At 40.9% G+C, this 22,465-nt stretch overlaps 2 protein-coding genes across 2 annotated transcripts in view; both read right to left on the reverse strand.

The window, feature by feature from the left end:
- Positions 1–6,683: 6,683 nt before the first annotated feature.
- Positions 6,684–7,868, reverse strand: RBMXL2 (RBMX like 2). Its single transcript, XM_075548466.1, has one exon. It carries the CDS (start codon positions 7,866–7,868, stop codon positions 6,684–6,686), a length of 1,185 nt encoding a protein of 394 aa, XP_075404581.1.
- Positions 7,869–13,625: 5,757 nt separating this feature from the next.
- Positions 13,626–22,465, reverse strand: part of NLRP14 (NLR family pyrin domain containing 14) — a 29,388-nt gene continuing 20,548 nt past the window's right edge. Inside the window, 2 exon segments of the mRNA XM_075547719.1 lie at positions 13,626–13,743; positions 16,039–16,209. Of these exon segments, the coding sequence (XP_075403834.1) occupies positions 13,626–13,743; positions 16,039–16,209 (289 nt within the window).

Here is a 22,465-nt window from a genome sequence, read left to right on the forward strand (position 1 = left end):
AAATATTTTTAACCTATTCTCTTATGTCTCCAAGATTCCAAGCTGGGTGATTACAGCTTGATTTTTAAAATCGCACAATTCTCGGCAGTACTGAAGAAACTCACTAGGAATGGAAATGATTAATTCAAAGGAATCCGTGTTAATGCTGTGTACAGAATGCTGTGATTCACCATTTTAGGGTCTCCACCGGGCGCTGCAAATGCATTAGCTTCCCATGGCCTTCGGAAACTTCATGTGTACAGGACAAACCCCCCCCCAAAACTGTAATCATTTTTAAGAAAATTGCCCAAATAGCAGAATTGGGACTCCTACATGTAACCAAAAGATTCCGTGATTTTCCACTTTTAATAGTCTCCATACATTATGATGAAATATCACTATTTCTTTCTAATGTTTTTCCTGAGAATTTCTTTTTTTTAAAATCTCTTTAATTGGGGCTCATAAGGCTCTTATCACAATCTGTACATACATACATCAATTGAGCAAAGCACCCTTATACATTCGTTGCACTCGTCATTCTCATAATTCACCTTCCACTTGGGTTCCTGGAATCCCGAGAATTTCATAAATGGTCCTCAGAGCTTTCCTCCCCATTGAGATGAATAAATATGATGGTGGATGTATTTGAAGGGTCACCTTTGGTCTGTACTTCCTCCAGAGGTCTCCAGTGTGGTACACTGTAAGTTACTTCCCTGGTTCAGAAATAATTTACCTTAAATAGATTATGCAAGCAAATCACAATGTCTTTGGATTCCACATGTATATAACAGCAGCACAGTCTGATTTACTTGGCGAGTTCCTGAATATTCCAAGGGAGGAAACATCTATGAGAACATACCAGTGTTTCCCCAAAAGGGAATCTCTATGGAGAAAGAGAAGGTAAATTCAGAATGCCCTGTAAGGCAGCGTTTCCCAAAGTGGGTGTGTGTGTGTGTGATCCAGGGGGTCCGCAAATGAGGGCACCTACTTTATCTTGGAGTACGGGCTAAATAGTGCAAATTTTTAATCGCCGGAGGTGTGTAGGGTAATTTTTCTTCTGAAAATGGATGGTGGGAACCCAGGCTTTAAGGTAAGACTTAAAGTGGAACAGATGAACCATAAATAATCTAAATATTGAGAACTGGTAGAGAGGTCTCAAAAAGGAGAAATACAGGCAGAAGTCGTCCTTTCCCTGTTTTTAAGAGAGACCAGTGCTAGAGAAGGACATCATATTTGGCGAAATAAAGGAGCAGTCAAAAAGAGGGAAATCTCTCAATTGGATGTACTGATACCATGGTGGCAACAATGGGCTCAGGCCTAAGAACAATTGTGAGGATGCCAGAGGACTGGGCAGTGTTTGGTTCGGAAATGTGTCAGTATGCACTGGAACCAACTCGGTGGCGCCCAACAACAATTCTAGGCAGAGGGGAAAGGAAGAACCACTCACCTACAGGAAACTAAGAATGCTGTCTCTGTGCATTTTTACGACAGCCCCTGCACCTACAGGATTCAAGAGACATGGGACACAAAATGGAAGTGTGCAGGCCTCAATTCTGTGGGAAATATTCAGAAATGCTGCTGGTGGCCACATGGACAGTTTGGATGGTCCTGGAACCGGTTTCAAGCAGAAGGTGGAGGAAGTAGGGATCTCAAGAATAGACTAAGGTGGAGAATTTCAAGGCTTGGGCTATACACTGCAATTCTGTACATTTTACTCCGCGCGTGAGTCCTGGACAACATGTGGTATGCTCTGTCTCATCATTACAAAAAGAAATATCTATTATAAACAAGAGTTCTCTCCATTAGCTCTCTTAGAATAATCAACTTTTCTACAAAGACAACTTTTAATACATTATTTTTCCAGAAAAATATTCAAGCTGTTTTATTACTTTCATATTTGGCAAATTCCCAGCCTTCGTGTGTCTATGATCTCTTGAACTCAGTTCTAAGTTATACAAATCTTTATCTCCAAATTTTATACCAATATTTTGAAAAAGTTAAGTTTCAATATCCAGATTAATATTTAGAAATAGCTTTTTCAATCACTCATTGAAAAAAGTTCATTACTGCTATGCCTCAAAAGGGATGACCAAGGGGAAAATGCCAACTCCCTCTGTAAGTCAGTTTTGATATGCACGTTACTGAGATGACGGTGAGCCAGGTGTAAGCAATCTAGAACAGCAACTGTTCTATTAACTGAGATTGCGTCAAATATAGCAAGACACCAGTTATGAGTTACTAACTACAAGGTTATCAGTTTGAACTCACCAGTCACTCAAGTGGCGAGAGATTTCCTCTCATGAAGATTGAGGCCCTGAGAAACCCAAGGAGGCAGTTCTTCTCATCCTATAGGGTCATGATGAGTCAGCTTTGACATGTTGGCAGTTGGTTATATTGATGAGAAAATAGATACTGAGGGCTGAATAATTATCAGGATAAGCCAGAATATTAGTAAGGAAGAATGCTACATCTAATAGTTTCAATAGGGGAGGGAGGGAAAAAAAGAGGAGCTGATTCCAAGGACTCAACAGAAATTAAACTAGAAAAGAATGATGGCAACATATGTATGAATATGCCTGATACAATTGACGTAGGGATTTTTAAAAGAGCCCCTAATACAATGTACTTTCAATAAAAATAAAGGTACAGGGGAAGAAGTTGGAGGGCAATGGGGAGCTAATAATGTGTAAAAGGAAGAAGATGTTTTAGAACTGACTGTAGTGATAATTATACAACTTTTAAATATGACTGAACTATTGAAAAGTATGGTATGTGAATTATATGTCAAAACTATTTTTTAAGGTAAAAACATTAAAGTTTCACTAGTTTTTTAAAAAATTAACCATAACTGGATACTACGTAAAGCTCTATTTTCTTTTTTAAAAATCATTTTATCAGGGGCTTATTCAATTCATCACAATCCATACATACATCCATTGTGAAAAGCACATTTGTACATGTTGCCATCATCCTCAAAACATCTGCTGTCCACTTGAGCCCTTGGTATCAGCTCATTTACCCCTCCCTCCCTCCCTCCCCCCACCTCATGAACCCTTGATAATTTACAAATTATTATTTTGTCATATCTTACGTACTCTCTATATCCACTTTTCTGTTGTCCACCCCCCAAGGAAGAGGTTATATGTAGATCCTTGTAATCGGTTCCCCCTTTCTACCCCACCCTCCCGGTATCTATCACCACTCTCATCACTGGTCCTGAAGGGATCATCTGTCCTGGATTCCCTGTGTTTCCAGTTCCTATCCGTACCAGTGTACATCCTCTGGTATAGCCTGATTTGTAAAGTAGAATTGGGATCATGATAGTGGAGGAGGAGGAAGCATTTAGGAACTAGAGCAAAGTTGTATGTTTCGTCGTTGCTACACTGCACCCTGATTGGTTTCTATTCTCTGCAACCCTTCTGTAAGGGGATGCTCAGTTGCCTACAGATGGGTCTTGGGTCCCCAATCTGTACTCCCCTCATTCACGATATGATTTTTTGTTTTTTGTTGCCTCATACCTGATCCCTTCGGTACCTCGTGATAACACAGGCTGGAGTGCTTCCAGGTGGCCTTTGTTGCTTCTGAGCTAGATGGCTGCTTGTTTACCCTTCAAGCCTTTGAGACCCCAGATGCTATATCTTTTGATAGCCGGGCACCATCAGATAAAGCTCCATTTTCATAATATTTGTCTTATAGAACATGCCAATGCAGATGTACCACCAATTGAACAGATGTTAGCATTTTGTCATTTTTGCTAAAGATTTAAAGAGATAAATCATTATAGATTCCAATAAAGTTCTCTTCCCATACCATCCTCAGATCTCTTCTCCTGCCTTTCCTTCTCAGGATAAAGAGGATCTTAATTTTCTCTGCATCACTCCAATGATACATTTTTTACTATACTTATTCTTACACTATTTTCCATTTTTCACCAAACAAGTTGATAGTTATTTATATTGATATATGTGGATCTGGTTGATTACCTTAGTCTGCACAAAGAATTTCATTTTCTGAATAAACCTCCATTGGTCCACTCCAGGTAAATTGTTTCTACTTTTTGACAGTGTTGTAATGACTGATCTTGGACATCTCGTATATATGTGCAAGTTTGTTTAGGTTCTTTCTGTTAAGTGAAATTTCTGAGCCATAAAGTTTCCCAATTTTACTAGACAATGCCAAATTTAGTTCCAGTAATTGCATCATTTACACATCGACTAGAATGGTGAGTTCTTTAGCTCACTTTCATCCTTTAAAAATTAATCTCTAAACACTCTTTTGGAAGTTATTTCAATGCATATATTCTTCCAATCTACAATTTGACATTTAACTTCAATGCCTTTTATCATGTTTTTATATTGTGGAAAATTTGAATCAGTGGTTTCTTTATAGTTGTGTCTTAAAAAATTCTCTACCCCAGTGTTACATATATCTTCTGACATTCTTCTAAGTGTTTAAACTTGTCCTCTTCACGTTTATGTCTTCAAACCATCTAGACGACACTTTTAAATATACTGTGATGTAGGGAGCTCATTTAATTTTTTAAAACATTTAAAACATTTGTCATAAGTACATTTTCAGGTACAACTGAGTCTGTCTATATCTGTCAGGTTACTTTACTACCACTTGTTATCTGGTGAGTCCTTCCTAAATTAATTTTAATTGCCCGGCTATCCCCAAGGTCAGCAGTTCAAATTCACCAGTAGCCCCACAGTACAGATGAGGCTTTCTATTCCCATAGTCTCAGAAACCCAGAGGGGCAGTTCTACTCTGTCCTATAGGGATTCTGAGTTGGCACTGACTTGATGACAATTTGCATTTTTGTGTGTGTGTTGGGCTGCTCTTCTTGCTCTTTATTCCATCAGACAGGTTTTTAGAATTAGGCAAATATCCCAGTTAGTGTTTTTAACGTTTCCTAATTTGATGAAATGCTATTTTTTGTTTGTGGCAGGATGACCAATTCTTTTACTTAGTACTCCATCACTGATCAACACAAATGAAGGGTATTACAATAGAGGAGATTGGAGCTCTGCGGGAGAAATCAGGTTGTGACTCTTTGAAGTTGTACTTATTTCCAAATGAATTTGGTGAGGTTGAGAGTAATTTAACAAAAACTTCCTAACCATGAACTTATAACTCTCCATTTTAGTTCTTCCTTGTGTACTTCAAGAAGAAAAACCATCTACCCACACCCACCCCCTCCTCCACTCTCAAGTCTTATTACACAAATCTTGCTAGAATAATTGCTGGGCCTTGTTTAAAAAGCTAGTTCTTGCATTTCATCTCCTGGCCCACTAATGTGACCACTCCATTTATTCAGCTACTAAGTTTTGTTGAAAATCATAGTTTTAAAGAGTTATCTGTGTGAACACATTGCCTGTGGTAGTTTGCAGCTGTTAATTGTTCATCTGTTTCTTCCAAAAATCTCATTACCCTGAACTCGAGTCCTAATGTTTGAACCTGATCCTTTTCTCTGGGGGCTAGAGCCCCTTGGTTGTAGTTTTTCCTTTTTTTTCTCCTTCAGATAATTGGGGGTCCAAGTGAGTTAATGAGTTAATTCCATAGGTGTTGGATGGAAAAGTCATTTCTTACCTTCAACTTGCAACAGATCGTTCTAATCCTCCGGAGGTGCCCTGGAGGAAGCCACTCCCGTTTTTCTGCTTTAAGCCTTTTTGCTTACCTCGAGAGTAAGTACACTCAACCCATTCCCTTGTCTCTTGTGGACAGGAAGATCCAGCCCCTCCTATAAGGTTGAGCTCCTCATATGTTAAAATGCCAAAACCATTTAGGGATTCTCTGACCTTTGCTCCCAGAGCTGATATGCTGCTCAATTTTGATTCCTCCACCCTAGATTAAGCAACCCAATTCTCTCCATAGTAACCAGTGCTTGGTTCAACAGCAAATTGTTTAAGTAGCTTGGAGTTAGGAAAAGTCATCGTGGTCCAAATATCCACCATTTTGTGGGTAGTGAAAATGAATGCTATTGATTTATAACTTTTATTTTTGCAGCTTTGTGGTTGGCCAAAAATTTAATATTCCATCGTTGTTCAACACAAGAATGACTTTATTGAGGGGGAGGGCAGGAAATTCTGCAGATTCTCAAAGAAATGGCCCCAAGGCATAATATAGCCAGCATTATCCGTTTGCTCTTTTACATTGACCAAATGAATAGACCTTTCCTTATACACAAGCGTTTCTAAGTGGTTATTGTTGTTGCTGCTGTTGTTTCAGCTGTTCATACTGAAATACTGGTAATCAGGTTGAAAAATGATACCATGCAAGCTTAAGATTCGAATACATCAATTCCCTCCACCCCGTAGACTGATTCATCTTTCCATTTTAGGTAGCTAGATGTTGGTGTGCAAAACACAAGTTAGAAGCACTTGCTTCATTTATCAAATTGTTTTAAGGACGAAGCCTCTAGGAGAATATCTACTTGGAAATATACCACCGCCAGCAGGCAGGCTCAAGTCTAATACTTTGTAACATGAACTTGTTGAACGAAATGTTAACAATCCCAAAACGAAATTAAACGAGTTTTAACCTTTTCCTCGCAAAAGCATAAAAAAACGACAGAGGCATCTAACAGGAAATTCTTAAAGTAAATCCAACTCTTCTTTGAACTAGTCCTTGTGCCGTTTATGCTGCACAGGTTCTCCTTTTCGCTAGCTTCCTTTGAAAGCGGATTCTGCTCTCAAGTTCCTCCTTCAGTATCTGCTCCGGCCTCCCCCTCTCTCAGCTCGGCTCCCAAGTCGGCCTCCCCCTCGGGGCACCCTGCGGCCCGACCTGCTATAGGAATCACGTGGAGGAGGGCACCCCCTCTCCATGGACGGGTGGAGCCCGCGATCGGGCCTGCCTACCCGTTCGTGACCCCTGGAATAGCGGTCGCTACGGCCACTGGTGTAACTGTCGCGGCCGCTGCCGTAGGCGTCGGGGGAGCAGCCGCTGTACTCCACGTAGCGGCCACCTCCGCTGTGGCCGTAAGATGACGCCGGGTCCCGCCCCGGCGCGGCGCCGCGCGGGTCCCCGTAACTCTCGAAGACATCTCGGTAGGAGCCTCCGCTCGGGTGATCCAGGTAGTCACGGCTGCGACCCCCGTAGTCGTCTCGGTCGCTGTAGCCTCGCGATGGGCAGTCGTCGCGGGCACTGGAGTGGCCGTAATCACGGTAGGAGTACTCTCTCGGCGAGGGCGCGAAATCCCTGGGGTCGCGGCTCGGGTAGTCGCGGCTCGAGTAGCTATCTGGGGGCGAGTAGCCCTCCTCCCGGGGACCCAGGTAGGGGTCCCGGCGAGACAGCGGCGGCTCCCGGCGCAGCGGGCCCACGTAGCCGTCTCGCCCCCTCGGGGCCGGGGCGCGCCCGCGCATTCCACCACTGCCGCTGCGAGCTGGGCCCGATGACGGCACGACCCGCTTGGAGGGCGGCCCTGCGCGGCGCGGGGACGGCCCCCGCTTCATGGGCATCGGGGCCCGCGAGGCCCTGGGGTCGAAATGCTCGCCATAGGCGCCGTCATCCAGGGGTCCACCCCGGGAAGGGAGTCGCCGCGGACCACCGCCCCCCCGGACCCCACGCAAGCCCCGGGGGCGGCCGCGGCTGCGGAGAGGCGGCGGGCCCCGTCGGCCGCTCTCAAACGCCGGCTTGGTGGCCTGGGCCACCTTGATGGTCTTACCATCCAGGGACTTGCCGTTCATGTCTCTGGCGGCGGCCTTGGCGTCTGCTGGGCTTTCGAAGGTGATGAACGCGAAGCCCCTCGACTTGGAAGTTTCCCGGTCTTTCATCAAGAGCACCTCGACGATGCGGCCATATTTGCCAAACGCGGCTTCCAGGGCTTTCTCGTCGGTTTCGAGGTTGAGCCCGCCGATGAAAAGCTTCCCGGGGCGATCCGCTTCAACCATGTTGGCGTGTGAAGGGGTAACTCGACGTGAGAGCCGCTGAGGTGGTGTCTCTCTCGCCGTCGACGGCCTTCTCACTGCGGGAGTCACGGGCGACTCCTACCGGTCAGAGGCGTGTCGTTGCCCGTGCCTTGTGCGCAGGCGTTGGAACGTTCGGGCCGCTCTCTCTCGCTCTCTCTCTCTCTCTTTTTTTTTTGTCTCTAGGCCCCCGGTCCGCCCGCTCGGTGGGCTCTGGCGTGTTGCGATTGGTTGGTTCTGCCAGGGAGGGGCGGGGAGAGAGCGGATGGGGACCGCCCACCCCAGAGCATGCGGCCGCTAGGAGTCAGGCTGCCCAGCTCTCCGCTTCAGTTGGAAACAGCCCTTCGCTGCAGCGCTGCCCTGCAAAAAGCCGTTAGCCGCGGCGAAATCATCTCCATTCGGTTTCGAGGGAAGAATTATGAGTTACCCAAATCATTTTCAGCCCCCAAAAGTCTATTAAAAATGCAGTAACGCCCATATGAAAGAAAACACTCATCTTGTACGCAAAGCATGTTACGATTTATTGGACTTAAAAAAAAAAAAGATTGATTGGACTTGCCAAAAAGGGAAGGCAAGACTTAGCAGGAATGGTTTGGTGGAGGAGGAGGAAGAGAATTCTTATTTTCGGAAGGTAAATTCTTTCTATACCATTCAAGTTTTCAACCTTCCAAAGGGCTCAGTAATACTATATTCAGACTTCACTTTAAACAGAAAGGGCAAAATAAAGTCCTAATGAGAATACGCATTAAAGTAGCGCCCACGCTCAACAAATTGAAGACTCCACCTCTTCCACTCTTGACTCTTTTATTTTTTTCTCCGCGAAGGAAAACTTTTGGGGGATCAATGGGATAAGTTATACAATTCACATTCGTCGTACACACGTACAAAGCATAAATTGGTAATAAATTGTGCCTGAAATTGTAATATAAAATTTAGTGTTGAGCCCCTAATAAATTGTTAAAAAATTAAATTTAGTATCATTTGGGGGTTTTTGTTGTTCAAAAGCATAATCTCAAATTTACAATATGGTGGAAAATGGTTAACTGAACAATCATTGCAGTCTGTATGTGGATATATATGTATAAATATACATGGGATATTATATATATGTATTTATATATGTATATGTGCTATACAATGTTGCAAGAGGTAGTGGAAATCGGTATCGTGTTCTGACTTTAATAGGGAGTCTTTTAATATTGCAGAAGAGCCAAAAGGCCGAAAAGTCATGCTGAGAGTTTTGAATGTGAGTGGAAGTTAAATTTTTTCTTCATTAGTTGATGTGATGAATTGTGGTAAAATATTTTTATTCTTAAATCATCATTGTATTCTTAAGGTGGGGATGTATTCATTTTAAAACACTGATGATTTTGTTCGATAATCTTTGAGAAATATTACATTTCTGAACTTAAAGATTATTGGTGTATAATTGTCCTTCTCCTCCTAGAGAAATTTTAGCTTTTGTTTTATTTGGGTAAGCTCATGTAATGTGGGTTATTTTTATCTTTTAAAAGATTTACAACTATTTTTTCTGACTTGCCTGAAAAATCATCTGTGCTTGTGTATTGGTTTTATTTTGCTACTGATTCAGACATGTTTTGGGGCTTTATTACTTCTTGAATGGTAAAAATTTAAAGATATGATTTATAGTTTTATAACATACATTTTCCTAAGAAGCTATCCATTTATTTATTTTATGTTCATAGAATTTTCTTATGTTTTTCAAATTTGATTTGTATTCATAATTGTTTTTTCCTTGTGTGATCAATCATGCCAGTTTTTAAAAAATCTTATTCTTTTTTAAAGAACCACCTTTTAAACTTTAATTGTTCCTCTGTTTTGATTTTATTTGCTATTGTCTTCTCTTCTACATTCTACAATTTACAACTTGTATTTAAAAAAATCTTACACAAGATATTTGGCTCATTAAGGATTCTAAAATATGTGTCTTCTCGTTTAAGGCCCAAATCACTTTCAAGTACTGGTTTAGCAGCATATCCTGAGTTGTGATATATGGCATTTTCATGGTTCAGTTCCTAATGTTTATTTCCATTATTTGTTCTTTGTCATATTAATAGCATAAGTGTGTATTTTTCAATTTTCAAACATTTGAAATTAAGTTCTGTATGATTCCTATTCATTGGATTTTGCTGAAACATGCGCTGTGTTCTAAGAAGTGGTTTTGCATTTTTTTCCCCTCAAATGTGCCATGTATGCTTTAGGACAGAGTGTATTCTCTGAACATTGAAGGTGGAGTCCGATGCTTTTATTGAGACGTTCAAGTTTTCCATATCCTAGCTTATTTTTTACCTGACAGAATTTAAAATCACTGAGGATAGTGTTAAATGATCCCTCAGGAATTGTTGATTTGACTATTAAAGTTTGCTTTATGTCAATTTTTGCTTCATATGTAAAAAAGGCTATATTGTTAGATGTACACAATTTTTGAAATGTTATGCTTTGTTACTGAATGCCTTTTATAATGTAATGATCCATTTTGTCCACAGGAACATTTTACTTTATCTATTTGGGTTGCTATATATCTTAGCATCTTTTCCAGATTTATTTCTGCCAGTTTATTGTGGGCTTTCTCTTAATCATGCCTCCTTTTGCCACTTTTTCTTCATCTTTCCTGCCCTCTTTTGTCTTTATTCCTTTCTTTTCCTACATCTTTGAAATTATACTTCCTTTTGCTATCCTTTGCTTTTTCCCCTTTGAATACTTTTAATGTTATTGCAAGTTTTTAATGTTATTATTGAAGATTAAATTATAAAGAGTAAAGTACAAAACCTTAAGTTTACTGCTTAATTTTCACCCATGAAAACCCTCACTTATTTCAAAACAATCCCCGAGAGCCCCTCTGCCTTTTGAAAGCAGTACCGTTCTCTCAGAGGACATAATTTCATTATGCCTTTTCTAAAAACTTTAAATAAGTGGAATTACATGAACGCCTTTGTATCTGCCCCCTGGGTGGGACAAATGGTTTTCAAAGTCCAAGTCCACTCACAGAATCCGGGGACGAAAGCCTGGTAATCTACGCCCCACTCACACACAAAAAAACAACACTCGCACACATTGAAAACCCCGTGTACGGGAAGCTAAGGCATAAGGCGGTAAAATGATCACACAATGCCACGCACCTAATAAGGCAGGAGTCCAACTCCACTTTAATTCCATAGCACATTTTAACTAGGTTGATATTAATGTCATAGATTTTACTCAACCACATTTACTACACAAACTCTAGCTTCCATGGATAGAATTTTATGTATTTAGTGCCCCAGACATGCATATGGAAAAGACTGACTCAATTTTTCTTTATTTTTAGGACTACTGGCAGCACCCCTATTGTATAAAGTTAAATGCAGGCGTGAATATAGGTGAACTGGAGAGAAACTCACTCACTGCCAAGTTCACTCACTGTCATTGAGTCAATTCTGGGTGATAGATTTCTGAGGCTGTAAAGCTTCATAGGATTAAATTCTACCTTACAAATCGGATTGGACCAGAGTATGCACACTGCTGCATGAAAGAGCCCGCAACACAGGGAGTCCAGCATAGATAACCCCCTCACGGCCAACAAGGAGCGTGGAGATACCAGGAGGGAAACGATCACAAGGATCAACCCAGAAACACTGCCAGGGAGTCAAACAACAGAAACGTGGCTGAGGGGTGAAGGAGGACGATGTGAGATATGGAAAAAATAATGTAAAACTTATCAAGGGTTTGTGAGGGAGGGAGGGCAGGGGAGGGAGGGGGGAGAAATAGGGAGCTGATATCATGGGCTCAAGTGGGAAGAGAATGCTTTGAAAATGATGGCAGCATATGTGCAAATGTGCTTGACACACTGGAGAAATGTATGGATTGTGATAAGAGATGTGAAGAGCCTCCAATAAAAGTATTTTAAAAAAGCTTCGTAGGAGCAGAAAGCTTAATCTGTGCAGAGAAGGCATTCCCCAGGAAGCTCCTCATTGAATTCACTAGTTCCAGCATGCTCTAAAAGAGAAAACTTGGAGGAGTTGAAGGGAGGCCAGAGAATATCCAAGATGAAGTAAAGAAATGTACCTCCATATAGGAGAGGACATTCCAAGAACGAAACACACCCTCTTCCCGTAAAGAATCAAAGTCCTCCAAGATTATGTTTCATCACGTTGGCGAACGCAAGGTCGTCACCTCCTCTGGGTAGAAGTCCTTAAATCGATCCAAGACCCCACACTCTTCAAACTCAGAAGGTCCAGGGGTTTCTGGCCCTCCCGGGACCTTAACTCAGTTTCCCTTAACTTCAAAGGTTTCAGTGCTCTCTGCGTCAACCCGTCCCAAATGACTGCATAGAACTTGATTATCCAGCCAGCAGCGGGCTGCATTTCTGCAGCTCCAAGTACCCACTCGTTTATTAACACGATATTAAAATGTACCAAAAGGCCAGTCACCTTGTCACAGTCCCTCACTGAGTCAAATACATTTCTGCTCACCTTTGGGAAAGCAGCTTCACATATTCCAAAGTTTAAAGACCTGGGAAGCCAATGGTCTGGAGTGGCCTGAGGCTGAGCGCACTGCTCTCCGGGTGGGGTCGTTCCCTTTCCAGCCATGTGACCGCCTGGGGCCCCACCCAACGCCCCAGGGGACGCCCCACCGGGAGCCCAGCGCGCAGGCGTGGCCGCGTAGACATCCTGGCCGAGCAAGCGCGCGTATGGTGCTGCTGAGCACAGGGTTGGAACTTGTGTCCCCTACCCCCTCCGCACACCCCGCCCCGGCGCCCGCTCCAACTGGCACTAAGTCAGTTTAGGGTGTCTGAGGCAACTGAGCTGCTTTCCACAAACCAAGGCACCTGGGCCCTTCTGAATCCAGACTTCCTTCCGGTAGTGGCCCAAGGTCCTTGCCGCAGCTCCTTATTCGAGTAGTAATTCACAAAGAAGCAACTGGAAACGCACAACTCCAGGAAGAAAGAGAATTGTGGGACTCTATCCGCGCCTCTAAAGATTTACACCCTCAGAAAACCCAAACATATGGGGTCCATGTGAGTCAGAATCGACTTGGATGGAAGTGGGCTTGGCTGCGGAGACTATGATTCTGGAAGCCTCCAGCGTTCTGACTTGAAGGGTTCCAATTCTCCCCCTCAGAGCCAGCTGGTGGGTTTGATCTTCCCGTGGCGCCTTTAGCAGCCCAGGGCTCGTCCCACAGTGCAGGTAGGCCTCCTTAGTATGTAGGACGGTGGCGAATAATGCAAGCGCTCGCAGGAGTAAGTCAGTTTGACTTCGCTTTATTCACCTCTCTAGTTCCTCTTTATGTCCCATCTATGCCAAATGTCAAGGAGATCTTTGCTCTATGTAGCTATCAGCTCCAATAACATCTGTACATTTTCACGATCGCAATTTGTTCACTTCTAATGGCGGCCCTGCAACATGGATCTAGAAGCCATTTACCAGTTAAGAGGATTTTTTGATCTGCAGACAAGGAGGAAAACTGATACTTTGTGATGAATTAAAGGAGGCTGTTAAGTCTCCACAAAATTGGGAGTGTGCATGCAGACCACATCATGGGTACCACACCTTGAGGGCAACGTAACCATGTGGAGCATCGCATGAACTGAATGGGCTAAGAAGAAAAAAGGCGGCGGCCCATCCTTGGACATTGCTCCCATAAAGAGGTGAAGTAGAACAGACATATTACAGAGACATAATTAACTGTATCTAACAGGTATTGTGTGCAATATCTAAGGTTCTTCAAATCAGGCATCTGTCACTAGGACTCATCTTCAGCCTGGTAATTCCAAGTGGACTTAATAAGTAGGGATGGGTTGCTAACTTCAACAGCTGCAAGCAGTTTCTGAGCTTCCTCATCAAATGTCTCTTTGGACAACCTGCAAACAAGGAAATATCAGTTTTCGTGCATTTTATTTTCCCATAAACCCTCTCTGCAGAGAATTTATTTCAGGGGGTGAGGGAAGCAAAGGACGTTGAAGTACAGGGAATATTAACATGACTGAGGAATGGGGGAGGGAACTGTGAGGGAAAGCCATTTGATGAAAAATGGAATAAAAGACAATTATCCCATCTTGATTCAGTTGATCTATCCTTTCAGTGGCTGGAGGTAGATCCTTAGTGATTTCACACATTTATAGATTACAGCATTAGAACCGGTCAAACAAACTAGCCAAGTTCAAACCAACAAATGGCAGGGTCAGAATTCTAATTCAAATAATCTTAAACACTATGATACAGAGGGGAAAAGAGAAATTTTGCTAAATTTATTGTGGTGATGATTGTGCAGTTCTTCTTGATATGATTGAATTGTATGTAAAGTGGATTATGTGCCAATACAATTGTAAAAAAGCTGGAAGGAAAAAAACACTGTTAGAATTCTTGTCTCAAAATTCAAGGTGTATGGGGGGTGGGGTGGAGCACAAAAAATGCCCCCAAATAGACAAATTACTAAAAAAAAGATGAAATCCAGAGCAGCAAGGAGAGCAAAGCAATGAAGTCCCCAAGGAATACAAAAAAATAGACTTTGGAGTCAGGGTGTGGCACTCCATCAGACTCCGACAGGAAAACACCCCCTAAAGGTCAACAAACAGATGTGGAACTAATTTTAGTCTTTTCTATTTTTTTTGTCATTGGTTTTCTGTTGTTGTTTTATTGGTTTGTTTTTCTCTGTCTTGTTTTTGTGCTTTCTATTGTCTCTGCATGTCTTATCTAGCTAAGATAGGCAGGATAAACAATCCAAAGGAGAAAACAATGGGACTGACTGTAGGGAGGGTGTACATGGGAGAAGGGGAGAAGAGGGAAAGAAAGGAGAGTGTCAACAAACCCAGGGACAAGGGAACAACAAGTGATCCCAAATTGATGGCAAGGAGAGTCTAGGATGCCTCGTGGGGCTTAATCAAGGGCAATGTAGCCCAGAGGAATTACTGAAACCCAAATGACAGCTGAACATGATAGTGGGACAAGAGGAAAGTAAAATGAAATAGAGGAAAGAACTAGGAGGCAAAGGACATTTATATAGGTCTAAATGCAGGCATGTATATATGTAAATATATTGATATATAATGGTAGGGAAATAGAGCTATGTACATATATTTATATGTTAAGTATTAAGTTAGCAGACAGACAGTGGGCCTCCACTCAAGTACTCCCTCAATGAAAGAACACTTTGTTTTAATAACTTGGCATTCCATGACGCTCACCTCCCCAACAGGATCGCTGAAGACAAAATGGGTACATAAGTAAATGTGGTGAAGAAAGCTAATGGTGCACGGCTATCAAAAGATAAAGCATCTGGGGTCTTAAAGGCTTGAAGATAAAAACAAGCGGCCATCTAGCTGAGAAGCAACAAGGTCCACATGGAAGAAGTACACCAGCCTGTGTGATCATGAGGTGTTGATGGGATCAGGTATCAGGTATCAAAGACCCAGAACAAAAAGTCTTATCAATGTGAATGAGGGGGAGTGCAGAGTGGAGCCCCAAAGCCCATCTGCAGACAATTGGACATCCACTTACAGAAGGGTCACAAGGAAGAGACGAACCATCAGGGTACAGTATAGCACCAATGAAATGTTCATCTTTCCTCTTGTTCTTTAATGCTTTCCCCCATTCCTCACTATCATGCCCCCAATTCTACCTTACAAATCTGGCTAGTCCAGAAGCCTGTACATGGGTTACAGATAAGCGCTGGAAACGCAGGGAAGCCAGGACAGATAAACCCCTCAGGACCCATAATGAGAGTAGTGATACCAGGAGGGGAAGAGGAAGGTGAGGGGAGGAAGGGGGAACTGATTGCAATGATCTACATATAACCCCTTTCCAGGGGGACGGACAACAGACAAGTGGGTGAAGGGAGACAACGGTCAGTGTGAGACATGAAAAAAAATTTATAAATTATCAAGGATTCATGAAGGAGGGGAGGGAGAGAAAAATGAGCTGGTATCAAGGGCTCAAGTAGAAAGAAAATATTTTGAAAATGATGATGGCAACAAATGTACAAATGTGCTTGACATTATGGATGTTTGTTTGGATTGTGATAAGAGCTGTATGAGCCGCCAATAAAATGATAAAAAATAAAGATGAAATCAGGTTTACTCTGAACTTAGCAGTAAATTGATTGCTCTCAAATTCCTTCATTACAATAAACTTTCCCTCAGAAACCAATAAAGACTTACCCTAGTATTTGCAGTGTACATTCAGGATATTTCAAAACTTCATATAACTTCTTAATCCCTTCACTTCCTAAGGTATTTTGTATGAGATTTATATTTGTCAGTCTTGGGTTGGTGCTAAGAGCAGAGGAGAGAGCATCACAACAGAGAGAAGTTAAACCACAGTCTCCCAACCTGCAGGGAAGGGAGACATAGACATCAAATAACATGATTTTTAATCTCGACAGAGAGCAAGCCAACAGACAATCTGTGAGCCTAGAACATGGAATACTATCACTTCAGAAGTTTAAAAAGAAAAGCACAATTAGGATAACTTCAAAGACTAGAAACATTTATGATAATCTTTATTATATATATATATATAATAAAGATTATCATAAATGTTTCTAGGCTGAGAATATAACTTTCTATTTAAAAAATTGCAAATTCGTAATTTTAGCCCAGGAAATAAGTAAAGCATATAGGATACACTATAATGCTATGAAACAGATGAATCAATGATCTAGATGTTTGCACATGTATATATTAATAAGAGATTTGAGAACCGTGATATTGAGAGTTTAAGAAGGTATATAATGAATTCTCTAGCACCATATCCCATAGCATTTATGCAAATAAAAAGTATGCAAAATTAAATATGTGATAAGAATATTCATAATTCTATGGTATAATTCAAATACATTAATTATATATAGGTGAGAATCAAGAAAAAATTGAAAAAAAAATTGAGTCGATCCTAACTAGTACTGACTCTACAGGCAGGTTAAACTGCCCCTGTGAGTTTTTGAGATTGTAACTCTTCACAGGAGTAGAAAGTCCCATCTTTCTCCCAAGGATTGGGTAGTGGCTTCAAACTGCTGACCTTGAAATCATCAGCCCAACACATAACCACCACACCACCAGGGCTCCTTTTAGACGAGAAGGAGACTAGTTAATGGAGACAAAACTAAGCAGGTAGTAGTCAGCCTGTTGTGAGCCCTTGTACAACTGATACCATGAGTCCATGAAATGAGAGGTATGCTAAACTCAATTTTCACCCTAATTTATTCACCTAGCCTTTGAACAACTTAGTGCCTTTATAGAGGATGCATATACAGTTAAGTTGCTAGTAGTTGGAACTCACATTGTGATATAGTGAGTTCTATATTTTATATAGTTCTATGTAAATTATATTTCTATATAGTTCAATATAGTTTTATATAAAACTATATTTTATATAGTTTTAGCCAGTCTTGTAATGCTCCCTAAGTGAATGGGTGGGACTATGCAAATGAGGTTCTTTTGGCCAACCAAAGGGATTGTATATCTTGATAAGAATGTAAATAAAGTCCATGGCATCTTTGTGAGGGCTGGATAATGCAAATTGCGTCTATAGAACCCTAGGTAACATAAAAGGGGATTGGTTTGTAATGAGGGGATGAGTCAGTTTTGCCAGCTCACTAGGCTTAACATGAGCTATCTTAGAGGCAGGAAGGGGGAAAAGGGTGTGTGGGTGGCAGTGGGGTCAAATGTCTCAAACCACCAAGCCTTTGGACCTGGGATTCCTACACTGAGAAACGTCTTGACCTTGGAGGCAGAGAATGAACCGTAGCACCTTGCTCAGATGGTGAGAGATGGCAAAAAGCAATGGCAGAGAAATGGCGGCAACAGAACAAGGAGCCCTGCAGGAGTGATCACGGTGGGTTTCTGGGCGTTCAGAGTGAGAAAGCTGATGAGCTCCATGAAGGAAGCTTGCGGGCAACGTGGGTTGGCTCTCAGCACCTGGTAGAGTTCAGTTTGCTGCCCCACAGAGCTAGAGCTGAGTGCTCTTGAGTCAAAGCCTACTGGTGGAATGGGATGTCTCTGGGCACTTATCTGCAGAGCTAAAAATTGCTATTACATTTTCCTGACTAGGGGAGCATTGAAGGGCCAGAGAGAGAGGAATTCCTGTGGGCCCTGCTGCTAAGTAGCCTTTAAGAACTGCATCTTGATTTGTTTGGGGTTCTGAACTGTAACATGCTCCTTCCTTAATAAACACGAGTCATGTGTATTGTCTGTGAGTACTGTGTGGCAATTGCAATGCATTGTTAAACCCAGAAGAAAAGTAAAACTTGCCATTGGAGGGACAGTTGGTGTGAGAATTGGTAAACGGGTTGAAGACTAGAGGCATGTTTGACCTGTGCCGTGTAAGAATCAGCCTTGGGCTATCGGTCTGGGTCCTCCTTCTCTCATGGCATTACAGGTGGTAACATGTCCCTATGCCATTCCACTAAAATTACGACACAAGGCACAAAAATACACTAAATGAATTCTTAAAGCACAAGAATTATAAGACACTAAGAATTATTATGACATATAGTCATTAATTTGTAGCTATTAATAACAGTGATGTTGCAGTCAGGTAATCATTGGAGTGTTTAACCACACGATCAGTGGTTTAAACCCACCAGCTGCTCCACAGGGGAGAGTGGAGGCTACAGCTCCTGTAAAAAGTTATGGCCTCAGAAACCCAATGTGGGGTTTCTATGAGTTAAATCAACTAGAGAGCAGTGGGTTAGGTTGTTGCAGTGTTGTTGTTTTGTTTTTTTTTGGGGGGGGGGGTTAACAACAGTCTCAAATATATAAAACAAAACCTAGCAACTACAAAGGGAAATACAAATATAAAGTCATTATCATGATTTTATATACCATCCACTGTAATTGAAAAATCTTATGGCAAAATTTAAAGTAAAAAATGTGAATGTATGAATATAAGTAGCAATAATCAAGTAATGAACTATGTAATACAGCAACAAACTTCATATTCTTCTGAAGTAAACATGGAACATGTATAAACACTGGCCCTATCCTGAGCCATGAAGCAAATTTCTTTAGAGTTTTAAGTACTGAAATAATAAACAACGTATGTTCTTGGTCTACAATAGGGATCATTTTTAAAAGATAAGAATACCCTCTTATTAAAAAATTGTAAGAAACATGTTTTGAAATGACTTATGCATCAAAAAAAAATGATAACTCTAAAATATTTTGGATTAAAAATTAACAATGCATATCAAAACAAAACTTATAAGATGAAGGTAATACTGTCATTAGAAGGAAAGTAATAGCCTTATACACCTCTGTTGGAAAACAACATATATGAATTAAATATCCACATCACTCAATTCTATAAAAATAATGGTAAAATAACCTCAATAAAAGTAGACATAAGTATAAGACATATTAGTGGAATAGACATATACAATAAAATATAAATGAGAAAGAGCATAAAATTTAAATATCAAGAAATGAGAAAGAAGACAACAACAGATCCTTAAGAATTTAGGAAAATGATACTTGACATTAAAAATTTAGATAAAATGTGAAATATCCAAGAATATTATCCAAAATAGCTTGATAAGGCAAAGAAAAGAATGAATAAATATATAACTTTATTTTAAATTGAGCCTAACATTTAAAAAATTAAAACCACACACTGGAAACTGAGAGTAGTGACATTAGATGATTTCCCCAGGAGTTTCTACAAAAATCAAAGAAGAAATTATTTCATTATTATACAAAATTCTTCTAGAAAATAGAAAGGTAGAATCTTGAACTAGTTTTTAAGAATTGTAATCTTGATGCTAAAACTTGGGGTCAACACAAGGAAAATCTAATGTTAATTATGAAGAAATATTCCAAAATTTTAGTATATTAGCAAAATGAATGGAACAATCTATGTAGAAGAAAGCATGATCAAATTTGGTTTTAGAACCAAAATTCAAAGTTGATATCATTGTCATCAAGTCAATTCTGTCATAGCAGAATTGACTATAGGGTAGAGTTGAACTGCGCCCCCTTTTGAGTTTCTAATGTAAAATGTTACAGGAACAGCTGGTGGGTTTTTATGACCTTCCAAGTTAGTGACCCACTATTCTCCCAGGGCTCCTTAAAATTGAAAATACACAAATCAATGTAATTCCAGTGCTTGGTGATTGATAAGCTGGAACACTCTTGATTTTAAAAGAGAATAAAAGTACCTTAGATTATTAGGAGCAGAAGGGAAATGCTTTAAGTGGATAAACTGGTAGAGTTTGATTGGCATTCAAAACTGGAAACAACACAACGACACCCCTCTAATATACCTTTAGGTCGCTCTTTGCCTTGGTTCATTGAAGAAATAGCTAGTTTCCCCTAGTTTTCTACCCCAAAGCGCTTGTTCTTTTGTCCAGGTTGACTGGTATTTTCTGGGAAAGTTGTAAACAACTTCTTTTGAAACCTTTTGTTTGGTTCAGGACTATAGCCTGATCTTTTTGCCAAAAATAAGTAAGTGCCTTGAGTCATATGTGTCTCATAATTACCTTATAGGGCAGAGTAGAGCTTCTCCCTAGTTTTTGAAACTTTTTATCTTCATAAGAAGAATTAGCCTCATCTTTCTCCTGCACAGTGACTGGTGGGTTGGAACTGCTGACCTTGTGGTTAGCAACCTAAAGCATAATGTACTACACTGGGGATTGGTGAGATTGTGCAAATGAGCTCTAATCTGTTATGCAAATGAAGTGACTGTTGCTTACTGAAGATTAGTCAGTTCATGGCCCTAATGAAAATCTAGGCCTTGAAATTGACAAGGAGTTTGTGTATTTATGCAGCCAATCCCAGTTTTTTTAGAGAGAGAGAAAGAATCAAACAGCGTAAACAAGGAACCTCCTCAAAGAGCTATAACAGGTCAAGGGCTGTATTACTGAAGACAGCAATGGCAGAGCCCACAGCTACAGACAGTAGGACCAGGAGGAGCTTATCCTGAGGGGCTGAGAGGAGCTTGACCTCAGAGAGCCATGATGGGGCATGGACAACCAACAGGAGCTGAAAGAGCTGCCCATGGGGAAAAATGAAATTTTGTCTACATGCTTCCGAATCCTGATTTCTGAGTTATAGCCTATTGATTCTAATCTCAAGTTTTAAATGGTTCCATAATGATCATTGAACTCTAGGTATGGTCTGTGAGTTCTATGTGGTCATTGCAACAGATTAGCAAACCGGGAAGAGAAGTATAGAGTGCCGTGGGAGGAACCACTAGAAACAGGAGACTACAAGTACAGCTGCTCTCGACCTCAGGCATCAGCTTGAGCTGATCCTGGTCACTGTCACCCCCACAAGCTCCACCGGTGCTGGTATGATCAGCACTCCTACAATTTTACACACATGTCAGTTACACCACGTATTTTAGCAGTTAATAGGACAACAGCAACAAACACACTCAGAATAGGAAGAGGGGAGAGTAATTCGCAAATAATATGTTTATCTAGAAAAATCTAAAATATAAGAAAAGGAACTGGTGAACAACTGTTCACCAAATAAAAATAAATATCTAGAAAAATCCAAAAGACTCATAAATAAAATTAGAATCAATAAGATACACCTAGATATAAAATCAGCACACAAAACAATGTTTCTCTATACACCCTTTCCTCACTTAGTGACTGATTAGGTTTCAACGACCAGCCATTATGTGAAATTGCAACTCTGTAAAATAGAGGATGACTACATCCTTACATATGGAATTAAATAATAATTATTTACATATATTATAAATTATATGATTACATAAATTCCAAATTATGTCATCAAACTGCCAAACCACAGACAATCATGGCCCAGCTAAGCTGGCACATAATCATAACCATCAAAGCCAGTGTTACTCTCACCTTGTCCTCGGGCATTTTTTATTGCCAGATGTTTGTTGTTACTGCACACAAAACAGTTGGGTAGATTTTTGTGTGTGTGTGTGTGTGTGTGTGTGCATGTTTGTAACTTGATAACTAATATCAACGTTGATTTGGAAATGGAAAGGAGAAAAAAAGCCAAAATTCTCATGAGAAAAAAATTGAGCAGATGTAGTCTGATCATTTTCCTCTTTGGTCAGGCTAATCAGAGTGGCCAGTGGAATCAAATATTCTTGTGAAAGCCTATTGGAAGTCAAGACTGTATGGAGGTAAGGGGTAGATACTATTGGACAGCCGCCTGGATGGGTTCTTCACTCCACGATGTTTCACAGACTAGAACACAAGACCCTGTCTACTCTTTACGTGGGTCTCTCTAGAAGGCATACTTAGAGCCTGCTGTAAAATGGTAGTTCCCTCAAGTTCAGTGTTCCCGTCCTATGGTGCACATTAAAGCATCAACCTGAGCCTTCTGCACCACCCTTTTGAGACTTGGGCTGCTACTACAAGCACATTTATATGCATGCTACTTACTTATGTGAGCAATAGAACCCTGTGTCCTTTGCCAGCCTCAGTAAAAACAAAAAATCAATGATCAAACTTAAATGTTACACCACCATTACTGTCATGGTAAAAACATAGAAAGCACATAGGCAAGCAACACTTTCCTGTAAGAAATGGAAAATATTTATCTTAACTCTTAAATTATTAATGATGAAACATTTCACTGTACCTGGGTTTCCACACGTGTA

This window comes from Tenrec ecaudatus, chromosome 4, assembly GCF_050624435.1.
Source record: "Tenrec ecaudatus isolate mTenEca1 chromosome 4, mTenEca1.hap1, whole genome shotgun sequence".
Lineage (NCBI taxonomy): Eukaryota > Metazoa > Chordata > Mammalia > Afrosoricida > Tenrecidae > Tenrec > Tenrec ecaudatus.